The sequence below is a fragment of the Lepus europaeus genome, chromosome 5 (genome assembly GCF_033115175.1).
Source record: "Lepus europaeus isolate LE1 chromosome 5, mLepTim1.pri, whole genome shotgun sequence".
In the NCBI taxonomy this organism is placed as follows: domain Eukaryota; kingdom Metazoa; phylum Chordata; class Mammalia; order Lagomorpha; family Leporidae; genus Lepus; species Lepus europaeus.
Window position 1 is genome coordinate 151,400,932 of NC_084831.1, and position 13,003 is coordinate 151,413,934.

Below are 13,003 nucleotides of genomic sequence, written 5' to 3' on the forward strand. Positions count from 1 at the left end.
TGCTGGGGTTGGGGCCGCCTCTCCCTGGCCCACACCTCTTCCCCCGGCTGCCCATTTGGTTCCGCCAATTGCTCAGGCCAAGATCTTGCACCTCACGCCAAATCTCTGTGTCTGAATCCTAACAGCTCCCCCAGAAGCATAGCAGGCGTCGGACATCTCACACCCCCACAGCTGCCTCTGCGGGGCTCCTGGCTGCAGCCCTGTGCCCACAGTCTGTCCCGCACACGGCGGCCACCCCCTTGCACACCCCCACTCAAAGCTTGCTGGGGGGCCCTCTCAATCAGAGTCAAGGCCAGTGAACAACTTACAGGGCCCTGTGGCCTTCAGCCCCTCGCTCCCCTTCTAAGCCCACTCCTAGCACTCGGCTCTGCTCATGGCAACCCCAGGAGAGCGGCCCCTGGTTGTCTCCTGTCCCCGGACCCTGCACCGCTCGCTTCTGCCTGCTCTACCCTGTCCCCTCAAATGTCACCTTCTCAGGGGGACACTCCTTGATCACCACTCCCACCACCATCAGAGCATGCTCTCAACGGGGGCGGAGTGCGTGCCCTGCTTGTCTGTCATTGCCCCCTCTCCAGAAGGTGCCGCCCCACCCCCAGCAGGACTTGTATCTCTGCTCACTGCTGAAGCTCCCACCTCCAGCACTGCCGGGCCTGGGGTGCACGCGGGGGAACACTCCTGAGTAAATACGCAAGTGGCCCATCGCCCCCCACCCCGATAACCCCTGTTAACGCGCTCCCCGCTTTTAGAGGGGGAAACTGAGGCCTTGCAGCCATGAAGCGTGCAGCCAGGATCTGAGCCCAGTGCGTACTCCCAGGGCTGCCCGCCTCCCTTACTCGGGGTCACTGGAAGGCAGTCGGCGGGGACCAGCCCAAGCCTGTGCCGTCCTCCCATGGCTGGGAGCTGCCACGGCGCCGTGAGCCATCCGGAGCAAACAAAATACTGCATAACTTGATTTTCTGCTTTAATTGCTTGGCGCTGATTTACCGCAGGCTGTATATTTCCCCCCGGCTGACACCTCCCCACATGTATTTCTTTTATCCATCACCACACTTGACAGGTGTGTGGCTGATATTTACTGTTACTGTATGTACCAATATTTCCAACATATATCACCGCCCACTCCGAGGCCACGGCCATGTCACGGGCGCATAAAGTTCTGCCGAGAGCGGTTGGCTTCCATTGCGCGCGCACATGTACACACACACACACGCGCGCACCCCAGGGTCGTGCGTCAGAGCTCAGGGGAGCCTTGGAAAGCGGGGACATGGCCCCCTGTCACAAGCACACAACACGCAGACACTTCCCTGGCCCTCAGAGCTGCCTGCAGCGACCTGTGACTTGCTTGCTATTTTTGAAGACACGATGCTTTTTTATTTTTAAAGAGCATTCCATATTATGAGGGGAAGGCAACTGGGAAAGTATTAGAACCAGAGACTTTGGCCCACAGAGGAGGAAGTTGGGGCCCAGAGACAGGCAGTGACTTGCCCTAGGTCACACAGCGAGCTGAGTGGCAGAAAACTGGACAGGGCCCAACTCTCCCTCCCCTTTGGCCACCAGTCTCCCCTGCTTCCCAGAGACAATGGGACCAGCAGGGCTGGCCGCCTCTGCAGAGTCCTGTCTTGTGCCTCATGTTTCCAAAACAGGCATTGTGCACATAACATGCACCGGGCAATTGCATGGGCAGTCTCTCATTTATACCACCCGTGCCGATCGGCTTAGTCTTCCCTCTGACCTTAACCAGTGGGAGACGAAGCTGAGCTAGAACACGGGCCCTGGGCACTGAGCCCAGACATCTCCGGCAGCCAAGGGGACGGCAAGCAGAGATGGGCTTGGTGGGAAGGAGATGCTGGCTGGGGAGGGAAAGGAAGACAGCAGTGAGAGCTTCCAGGGGTGCAGAGGTGCGGCAACGGCATGGACGGCATCCCCAGGACGGGGCGCCTGAGTGGCCAGGGCGGGCTGAAAACGCCGCCCACCTCTCCCAGCTCAGGACCGGACCCCAACCTTACGTAACCGCAGTCCCACAGCCCAGATTCTCTGCCTGATTGCAACTGTCAGGCTCCCAACAGATTCTGCCAAGCCAGGAAAATCCTTGAGATGAGGACTCCACGGAGGCCAGGGGCTCCGCCCAGGGCCAGCTCCGAGAGGGTGGGCAGAGGTCACACAGCCTCTTCAGTGTCCGGCTGAGTGACTGCCCTGATTCCAGCCGGCACAAATGAGTGTGGGCCCACCGCCTGCCGCGGGGTCTCTTACAGATGTCCCCAACACGCCCACCGTCTACACCCTCTGATTGCTACCTTAAAAGGTTGACTTTGCTTGGCGAGGGAATTGGACTATAAAGCACTGGGAAATTATGGGAAGTCACACATCAGAGAGGCCCGCCCTCCGTGGCTTCCTGAAGCACATCTGGCGAGAGCAGTGCGTGTGTGAGCGTGCTGTGTGCATGTGTGTGCGTGTGCCTGTCCATGTGCACGCGTGTGTGCAGATCACCACAACCCAACCCAAACAGCGGCCGGTGGTGACGGCGGCTAAGCGCTGGCTTCCTGCTGCTCATTCCTCAGAGGACCACGGAGACACCAATGATTTTACGCCCGGTGCATGGAGGATGGAGCAAGGCCCATCGGGGTCTAATGCCCCGGGGTCACAACGCCCACCCCCTGGAGGAAGCCCACTCTGCAGGCCGGGCCTGCCTTCCCTACCCTGGACACTGCCCACCTGCCCTTGGTTGCCAGCCTCGCCGCCTAGAGACTGGCTGGCGGGGAGAGGGACCCACCCAGCTCCCCAGCCACATGGCGCCTCCCCCCCAACCCCACCAGGGTCTCGGGGGCACGGCGACACCTAGCATCTCACACAGGCAGCCCCTGGCTGGCAGCAACCTCTGAGTGCCCGAGACTCTGCCCCAAGAACCCCGACTGGCAGGCGTAAGCGCAGACCTGTGGAAGCCCCCACAAGCCTGGGGCGCTCTTCACCCTAAGAACTTGTACAGACACCGGCCTCCGATGCTCTGGCTTTGTCTGTTTTCATGTCAGAGTCAATGGCTGGCTTGTTCCTCGAATTGTTGTGCACATCAACCCGGTGTGTCTAACGTGCCATGCAGCCACCTGCTGTCCTGCCCCCTCTGCTGGCCTCCCCGCTCCCAACTGAGCAGCTCTGGGCAACCGGAGGAGGCCAGGAGAAGTCGCCCAGCCTGGCCCTCTGGGGCTGCGGGTCATCTGGCCAGAAACCCAAGATGCAGATTTTCAAAACCCCTGGGCACACACTGGACACATCATCTTCTTCCCAGCTCCGAGACGGAGCCGGAGTTTTCCCGTTTCCCTGCGCCTCCCAGCACCCCCCTCCAGGGGGCACCCTGCACACTGCAGAAGTCACACAGCCTGCGATGGGGGACTGGCCCCAAACTGTGCCAAGCCGCGGCCCTGCTCCTTGATTGTGGGCAGAGGTTAAAATACAGAGCCAAGAACTAAGAACCACGCAACTGATCTGCCCCTGCCTCTGAGCAGGGCCATGGAGCGGGCATCAGAAATAAACCTGCTCTTCCTTTGTTTCCTTTTTCTGCAAGGACCCACCAGTGACTGGGGTTCGGAAAGGCCTCGTTGCCTGCCTCCTGATAAACCACTCATGAAACACAGGACAGACGTCTGCCTCCACCAAGCACCCCGCTCACCAAGTGGTTCCTGTGGCCAAGTGCTCCTCTGTGGCAGGCCTCTTCTCCAGCAGGTGCAATTGCAAGTCCCACGTTTCCCGAGGACACGGATGCTCAGAGATGTTGAGGAACTGGCCTGAGGGCACCCAGCGGGCCACAGATGCGGCCAGCACTCAAACTCAGCTCTGGGAGCAGCGAGCCTGTCCTGTCCATGCCGTGCCTTTAAGGCTGCTGCCAGGACTCCTCCCAGGAACTCAGTGGTGGTGAGGAGGGGCCCAGGAGGCCACTCCCAGACCCTACTCACCCAGACCCTGCCCCCTTTTCAACAAGATACAGGACCTGGGACCCGCTGGACACACACGGATGGAAAGGACCTGCCCAGCAAATGCATCCCAAGGAGCTGCTGGCCCTTAGCTTGCAACCTGAAGCTCTGTCAGGCGTTGGACCGTCCCTTGCATGGGAAGCGGGCTCTCTTGAGGCCTCAGCGCCTCCCAGGGCGGGTGTAGAACACATAGCCCACTGGCCTGCAGGTGTCAACGCACGCCTCTCCTGTGGGCCTGGGAATTTTATTTCTCCAAAGAAAGGCCAGCCAAGCACCCACGAAACAAAACCAACGAACAGCAGCAAAAAGCAGTCAACGGTGCTGAGCACGACAGAGGCCAGCAGCCCCCAAAGGACGTGCAACAACCACAGCGTACAACCTCCCAACAATACTTCTTTCTCTCACGCCAACACCGCCCCCTGCTGCCAGTCACCAGGATCACCACACTCCCCACCCGGCAACTCCGAGAGGCCCCGTCTCCTCCTTTCCCTAGGCCTCCCTGCACCCCTTCCAAGCGGCACCCTTCACATTGCAAGAGTCACACGCCGTGCAACAGGGGACGGCCCCCCAAGCTGTGCAAAGCAGTTGGCCTGACCCTCGTTGTGAGCAGAGGTTAAAATACAGAGCTAAGAGCTTAGAGCCACACAACTGATCCGCCCCTGCCTCTGAACAGGGCTACAGAGTGGGCATCCCTTTTCGTGCAAGGAGCATGGGGAAGGGGTCCTCCCTGGCCCTGACCCAGGTTACTCCAACCCTGCAACTGAGAGCATTTTTAACTTTCAATGCAGGTAGGAGGCTCCTTCAAAGAGTTCATGGAGGGGCCGGCGCTATGGCACGGTAGGCTAAGCCTCCGCCTGCAGCACCGGCATCCCATATGGGCACTGGTTCACGTCCCAGCTGCTCCTCGTCCGATCCAGCTCTCTGCTGTGGTCTGGGAAAGCAGTAGAAGATGATGCAACAGTAGAAGATGGCACAAGTGGTAGGGCCCCTGCACCCACGTGGGAGACCTGGAAGAGGCTCCTGGCTCCTGGCTTCGGATCGGTGCAGCTCTGAGACCACTGTGGCCACCTGGGGAATGAACCAGCAGATAGAAGATTTCCTCCCTCTCTCTCTCTCTCTCTGCAATTCTACCTCTCAAATAAATAAATAAAATATTTTTAAAAGAAAAAGAGTTCATGAAAAGCAGAATTGAAAGGAAAGTTTATTTTGGTGGAAAAAAAATATTGAGGGGTCAGCACTGTGGCAGAGCAGGTTAAGCCACAGCCTGTGATGCTGACGTCCTATATGGACGCAGGTTCAAGTCCCAGCTGCTCCACTTTTGACCCAGCTCCCTGCTAAGGACTTGGGGAAAGCAGCAGTGTTTGGGCCCCTGTACTCACGTGACAGACCCGGATGAAGCACCTGGCTTCGGCCTGGCCACTGGGGCTATTTGGGGAATGAATCAGCAGATGGAAGATCTACCCAGCTTTGTCTCTCGCTCTCTCTTTCTCTGTAACTCTGACTTTCAAATAAATAAATATTTTTTTAAAAAAAACTGAGGGGCTGGGCTGGCCTGGTGGCATAATGGGTTAAAACCACTGCCTGTGACACTGACATCCCATACGGGCACCAGTTCAAGTCCAGCTGCTCCACTTCCTATGCAGCTCCCTGCTAATGTACCTGGGAAAGCAGTGAGAGATGGCCCAAGTGCTTGGGACCCTGTACCCACATGGGAGACCCGGAAGAAGCTCCTGGCTCCTGGCCCAGACGCAGCAGTTCTGGCCATTTGGGAAGTGAACCACTAGATGGAAGATTCCCCTCTCTCTTTCTCTTTCTCTCTCTCTCTAACTCTGCCTTTCAAATTAAAAAAATCTTTTTTGAAAATTTAAATCCATGAGAAGTCTTCAGAAAGTTCATGGAAATGCATATTATATAAAGATTATACACAATTCTCAAAAAAATTTTGCACCAAAATGAACTTTCCTCTCAATTCAGTTTTTCCACAACCCTTTGGCAACTCCCTGGTATATGGCCCCTGCTGGCCCGCTCCCTTGGCTGCCAGAGGGTGGCTTCCACAGCTGAGCGTGAGACCAGGGAGAACCACGGGTTCCAGGGATGGTGCCGCCTCCTCCCGCCCCCTCCTGCCCCCTCTGCTCACAGCACCCCCACTGGGGGGCTCTCAATGTCCCATCTGAAGGCAGGTACCCGGAGACATTTAATGATCAGTACTGGGAAGCAGCTGCCCCTGAGCTCCGAGTGGGCAATGGGTCCTAAGACCCCTGGGATGGGGGAGGCAAGGCCACTCCAACCCTGGACAGCCACCCCAACTCTGGACAGCCAGCCCTCCCTGTCCTCACTTGGGTCGGGGCCTGCAGCTGTGCCTTCCTGAACCAACAGCCACGGCCTCGGAAGCTGGGTGTCCCCATAAGTCAGTGACCCCACTGGGGACTTGAGAGGCACTCACTGTCCATCGCCGACTGACCCCTGTGGGCAGCGGGGACGATCACTTGGCTTTACACTCCCCCACACAGTGCCCCGGCCAGGGGCTGGCGGCCTGGATTCAGCACCAAGCCTGTGGCCAGCTCCCCCCTCTAGGAAGGGCGGGGCCCTGAGAAAGGCCACTCTATGAAGCAGGGCAGCCCTGGGGAATGGCCTGGGCCTAGCATGGCAGCAAGACACAGACGCTGCCGCCCACGCGCTCGTAGATTCGTTCTGTAATTTACTCCTTGTTCCACCAAACTCAGCAACAGCCCGCACACAGGGCTCAGGGCCAGGTGCTTACGCAGGGGACGGAACCATGAATAACACACAGGCCTTTTCCTCAGGCCAGCAAGGAGCTGAAACAGGTGCAGGAGACATGAGCAAAACAGAGCAGAGTGTGCCGATGACCCCGAGAGAGAAGCGAGCGGGGACCATGCCTCCATGGGGACTCCCAGCACCGCGAGCCGGACTCTGGGCAGCCATGGTGAGATGCACAGCCCTGGAGGGAGTGGCCACTGTCCCTGGAGGGTGAAGCAGCCAGGGCCAGGCCGCAGAGGTGGGGACGTGCCGAGCAGGCCTGGGCACAGGGAGCATCTAGCCACTGGGAGTTGAGTGCCCAAGGAAGGTGGCAGCCTGGGACCGGACGTGCTCTGGTGGCATTCGTGTTTCTAGAACATTCTGCAGGCAGAAGGGAGCCTATGAAGCAGCGAGCTGTGAGGTAGGATGTGTCGGGAAGGCTGGTGGGTTGCTGAGAGGTGATGGGGGTGGAGGGGCCATCAGGAGGGTACCACAGAGCAAGCCGCACAAAGGACCCACATGAAGGGCATGGTGGGGTGAGCCCCAGCCTGGGTGAGGAGCTGTAATAGCCACTCGTGAGTCTGTGGTACTCGCTCCCTTCCCATGCCCATGCTCTGGACCCCTCCTGGGCCCAGGGAGACCCCAGGGCTGCTATCGCCTTCTGTGCCACCTCCTTTCCCTTCTCCAAACCCACAGCCAGCCCATCAGGGCCCACACACCAGACAGGCCCTGAGGCAATGCTGCGGTTTAAGGGAGGCTTTGCCTGGTCCCCACAGGCTGCCCTGACCTGCCAGCTGGACCAGCCAGCATCGCAGTGGGCCCTGGGCTCAGACCTGCCCTGTCCTCACAAGGGTAAGAAGATGATGGGGCCTCCTGCCTTGGCCCTGGAGCTCAGGGTTATAGCTGTCCAAGGGGACAAGGACAAACTGAGGCTGGTGCCCTCATCCCAGAAGCCGGGACAGCTCGCCCAACCTGCAGGGCCAGGCCCTCCTGCATGCTTCCCCAGGCCCGCCATTCACGCAGGTCCAAGGTTACAGGTGCACACACACACACACATAATGAAAATCACCCCAGCCAGGCTCCCCTCAAGCTCCATGGTGCTTGGCCATGGCACCCCAGAGGGAGGAAGCCAGAGGCCGACTCTTGGTGCCCACTGAGAAGGGACGTGGGTGGGAGGGGCAGCCGGCATAAAACCAGAGGGAAAGAAACAAGCCGAGGGGCATAGGTGGAGAAAAGCAAAGGGAGGGGCCACCCTCCGCGTGCACCCCCGGGCGCACATCCAGCAGTGAGGGGGCTGCAGAACCTTCAGAAAGAAACATCAGCTAAGGCTCTGGGGTCTGCGCTGAGACCCGAGCCCTCCCCCGTCCTCCCTGGCTCCGGGGGCTGACCGTCCCCAGGCCTTGCAGGGTGTCTGGGGCGGCCAAGCTCGGGCCCAGTGTCACGGCCTGAGGACCCAGGGGTGGCTCCTAGCAGAGAGGTCTCGGAACAACTGCCGTGCAAGCCGGATTCCGGGCGGTGCCTGCACCCTGACCCACAGCTCCAAACGTGTTTTTCTGGTGGACCCGACCCCAGCAGTAAAACCCAGGACAGTCCTGGGATCCCACACTGAGCGCCAGGCACTCGCCTTAGACCCTCACGCAGACTGTGCCCCTGTTTAAAGCAGTCACAACCCAGTGAGACAGGAAATACTGTAGCAGCCCCATTTTACAGATAAATAAACTGAGTCACAGAGAAGGTAAGTAACTTTCCCAAGAGTACACAGCCAATAAGTTGGTCCAAACCCAGGCAGGGTCTTTAAAAAAAAAAAAAAAAACTTTCATTTATTCGAAAGGCAGAGAGAGAGGAGGAGGGGGAAGGAGGGATGGGGAGAGATCTTCCATCTGCTGGTTCACTCCCCAAATGGCCACAATGGCTGAGGCTGGGCCAGGCCGAAGCCAGGAGCCTAGAACTCCATCTGGGCCTCCCAAGTGGGTGCAGGGACCCACACAGTTGGGCCACCTTCTGCCGCCTTCCCAGGTGCAGTATCAGGGAGCTGGACCAGAAGTGAACGCCAGGGTCCTGGGGAGCGGCTTAACCTGCTGAACCACACGCCCGCCCCCGGCAGAGTCTCACCCATCACACCTTCATCGTGTTGTCATTCAAAGGGATGACACTGACCGCCCCCAAGCTGAGGCACAGACCTACAATCCCCGAGCATTTGGTGCAAGTTACAAGGCTGCTTGGGAGGCCCTGCTCAGCTCCCCCTTCCAGCTTCCTGCTTGTACAGACCCTTGGAGGCAGCCACTGGTGGCCCAAGCAGTTCTGTCCCTGCCACCCACATGGGAGACCCGGCCTGGGTGCCTAGCTCCCAGCTTTGGCTGTTGCAGGTACTTGGGGAGTGAACCAGTGGAAGGGTAGGTATGTCTGCCTTTCGAATAAATCAATTAATATGCTTTTACAAAAGCACCTGTTCTCAAAGTCCCCAGGATGGCATGACCAAGTGCTCCGGGGCCAGTGCATCGAGAGAGAGAGGGGGCAACTGCTCCGGGGCCAGTGCATGGGTGGGGGTGGGGGGGAGTGCTTTTGGAAGGGACAAAGACAGCTCTTGTGAGCCGCCCTGGAGAAGGCTGACCCGCGCCCTCCCCCGGTCCCCACCCTCATCTCCTGCAGAGCTGAGATGAGGCCAAGACAGGGCCAGCGATCAGAAGCAGTGCCCGGCAGGGGGCTCCCCGCATCCCCGGGACCCGCTGCCTCCCCACCCCACCGCACTGGGTGGAAGGAACCAAGGAGAGCGAGGGTGGCGACTCACTTGAAGAAGTCCTCCTTGCAGTAGAAGCTGCCCGCCCTGGAGAAGCACCTGTCGGCCAGCTGCATCTGACAGTCTGCGCACTTGAGGCACGAGCTGTGCCAGTGCCTGTCCAGGACCTTTAGGATGAACTTGTCCAAGATGTGCTGGTTGCAGCCGGCGCACTGGGGGATCTCTGTGGGGGAGAGCAGAGAGAGGCAGCGTGAGCCTTCCGCCAGCCCGGGCTCTGTGCCGACGCCTCCCCACTGCCTGTGGGGGCAACCACGGTGACCCAGACTCCAAGGTCGCGGCACACAGCTGTGCAAGTCGTGCACTGCACAAAGGAGCCGGGCCAAGAAGGCAGGTAGGGACTGAAATTCAACGCTTGCGTTGCTGGCCAGGCTGTGTTTTGTGGCTAGTGGTGGCTTTGGTCCAGGGGGGCCACCTGTTTCTAAGGACACCACACGACCAGCACCAGCTAACCCTACCTATGCCAGCCACGATTCCCCGGCCAAGAGGCCCAACAGCATTCGCTGCTGTTTGCGTGACATTGTCACTGGCGGTGGCTAAAACCCCAGTTCCGAGCGAAGCCTGCCTGGGAGAGCCAGTGACACGGGGGCGGGGAGCGGTGACAGAGGTGGCTAGGAGAAGCTCCGGGAGACAACCCTGATTGGCTAATGGGCTGCTCAGCCATCCTGGATTGGTTAATGGGCTGTACCAGCCGTCCCGGATTGGCCAATGGGCTGCTCAGCCATCCCGGATCTGCTGAATCCACAGCCCTCGGAACCTGCCTCCCTGCGCCGTGACAGGAGAGTGGAGACGGCTTTTCCAGACTCCCTTGCAGCTTCTGGAGCCGGCCCATGAGGTGCACGGCGGAGGGAACTGAATTCAACACAGAGACCCTGGTGGCTCCCCTGGGGGCCGAGGCCAAGGCCACAGGATCCTGGGGGCTGGGCTCCTGGGATCCTGGAAGCTCCCCCCAGCCAGCCCCAGGGTGGGAAGCCACACATTCTGCTTCAATAGGGAAAGTGGAGTTTGTGTCCACATCTGAACTCTGACCACTGCCCCACCCTATTCCTGTCCCGAGCGACTTCTGTTCACGCTCTGCGTCAGCCACCCATCTTTACCAAGGAGTCCCCTGGGGATCTGATAGCCACTGCCTGTTCCAAAAATCTACGAAACGGTCAGGCATCCACGATTGGATGAACCAATAGGGCCAGCATCTCTAGCCATTTCCTCCCTCATCCCCCACCCAGCAGGAAGGTAACAGGCGAGCAAGCATTAAGGACGAGAACAAGAACAGACAGTGTGTGGCACTGGCAAGGCGGGCAACCCCGGGCCTCCCATCCCTGAGACACAGCGCTCTTGCTAACAGTCTCCACACGGCCCTCCCCATGCTAAGGCGGTTCTTCCAGGGGTGGGAGCGGTCTCTGCCTGCTTTTCTAAGATGTATTATTTACTTGAAAGCATTAGAGAGAGAGGGAGAGGTCTTCCATCCATTAGTTCACTCCCTAGATGGGCAAAAACGCCAGGGCGGGGGCAAACTGAAGCCAGGATCCAGGAGCTTCTTCCAGGTCTCCCACATGGGTGCAGGGGTCCAAGCTCTTGGGTCATCTTCTGCTGCCTTCCCAGGCCCATTAGCAGGAAGTGGAGCAGCCAGGACTCGAACCAGTGCCTGCACAGGATGCCTATGTTGCAGGTGGCAGTTTCACCCATTAGGCCACAGCACTGGCCCCAGGGGCCCTAAGGGAAACCCCACAGATGTTGAGCAGAGAGTGACAGCTGGCCAAGGACTTGCAGAGAAGCTCACTTGAAAACAGCTCATTAGGGGCCAGCACTGTGGCCCAGTGGGTTAACGCCCTGGCCTGAAGCGCCGGCATCCCATAGGGGCGCCAGTTCGAGGCCTGGCTGCTCCACTTCCAATCCAGCTCTCTGCTATGGCCTGGGAAAGCAGTGGAGGATGGCCCAAGTCCTTGGGCCCCTGCACCCACATGGGAGACCCAGAAGAAGCTCTTGGCTTCGGACTGGCACAGCTCCAGCCACTGCAACCAACTGGGGAGTGAACCATTGGATGGAAGACCTCTCTCTCTTTCTGCCTCTCCTCTCTCTATGTAACTCTTTCAAATAAATAAATAAATCTTTTAAAAAAAAAAAAACAAAACCAGCTCATTAGTTTCTCCGGCACACCGAATCCCTGACCAAGCAGGCACGTTTCTTAATGCCCGTCACGTTTGCTGGTTGAGATGGAATTTTAAATGTTGACGTACAGCATCAATGTCGCCTTCTGACACCCTCCTCGGGCTGCACCCTGCAGGCTGTGGGCAGTCACACTGAGTACCCCCCCCCCCGCCTTGCTCGTGGTCAGCCCGCGTGGGGCTTTTTCTATTCCAAAGGGTTTCTTCCTTGAGGAGGAAGCTGTCCTACCCACAAGTACCCGGCAAAGTGCCCAGGATGGCCAGGGGAACTCCCCGGGGGCTAGAGGGAGCAGGCGGGACGCAGCTTACGGAAGACCACAGCTCTGCAGCCGGCCTGCCTGCTAACCGTGACCCAGTGCCTCAGCCCCTCTCTGCCTGGGTCCCCGCACCTGTGAAAGGGGGCGAGGAGGCAGGACAGGGTGACCCAGTGCCTCAGCCCCTCTCTGCCTGGGTCCCCGCACCTGTGAAAGGGGGCGAGGAGGCAGGACAGGGTGACCCAGTGCCTCAAACCCTCTCTGCCTGGGTCCCTGCACCTGTGAAAGGGGGCGAGGAGGCAGGACAGGGCGGTAACCCCTGGGAAGGAGAGCACTGGGTCGCACAGCACCTGTGCCACAACCTGGGGGTGCACCTGCTGGCCTCCACCAGGGCATTCCCAGGGGCCTAGGGACTGGGGGAGGAGTGGCCTCTGAGCGGGGCAGGACAAATGAGGAGGAGGCCTGGGGGGGCGGGGTGTCCAGAGCCAGGGGCAGCTCAGACAGCGGCGAGCCGGGACACCTTGAGCTGGGGGGGGGGGGGGGCTGCACAGGAGGAGGCTGTGGGTCCTCTGCCTGCGGCGCAGCGTGCGGGAGGTCGGCTCTGGCAGCATTGCGTAGCACGCATGCCCACCACGCACCTGTCACCACGCAGCGCTGGGTGCCCGCCGAGCCCCAGGACGACCGGGCACCGCCTCTGCAGGCCTGAGTGCCCGGGCAGGGGGTGAGCCCAGCTCTCCGCAGCTCCCGGGAGGGAAGGGCCGGTTCCTGCCTAACTGTGGTTGGTAGGCCTGCCTCCCACCAGACACGGCTGTATTTCTCCTCCCTGCCACAAACGCAGGGCCCAGGCCGACGATGTTCGCGCATGAAATTTATTTGCAGCAAGGTATCTACCGGCGCCTTAATATGATGAGCATTCAAGGGTGAATACATTAGGGCTAATGTATGCAGGGGCCGGCGGCGAGTGCAGGAGGCGGGGGCCGGGCAGCAGCAGGGGCACGCCCCTGCCCCTCCGGCCGCACTGCCCACACCAGACTCCTCACCCGGGGAGGCCTCCGGCCTGGTAAAAATGTC

The 13,003-nt window shown here is 59.6% G+C and overlaps 1 protein-coding gene across 1 annotated transcript in view; it reads right to left on the reverse strand.

The window, feature by feature from the left end:
• The window catches only part of LHX4 (LIM homeobox 4), a 37,708-nt gene that overhangs the window by 11,936 nt on the left and 12,769 nt on the right, over nt 1-13,003 (reverse strand). The window contains exon 2 of the mRNA XM_062193829.1: nt 9,508-9,679. Within this exon, the coding sequence (XP_062049813.1) occupies nt 9,508-9,679 (172 nt within the window). The remainder of the gene's footprint in view (nt 1-9,507; nt 9,680-13,003) is intronic.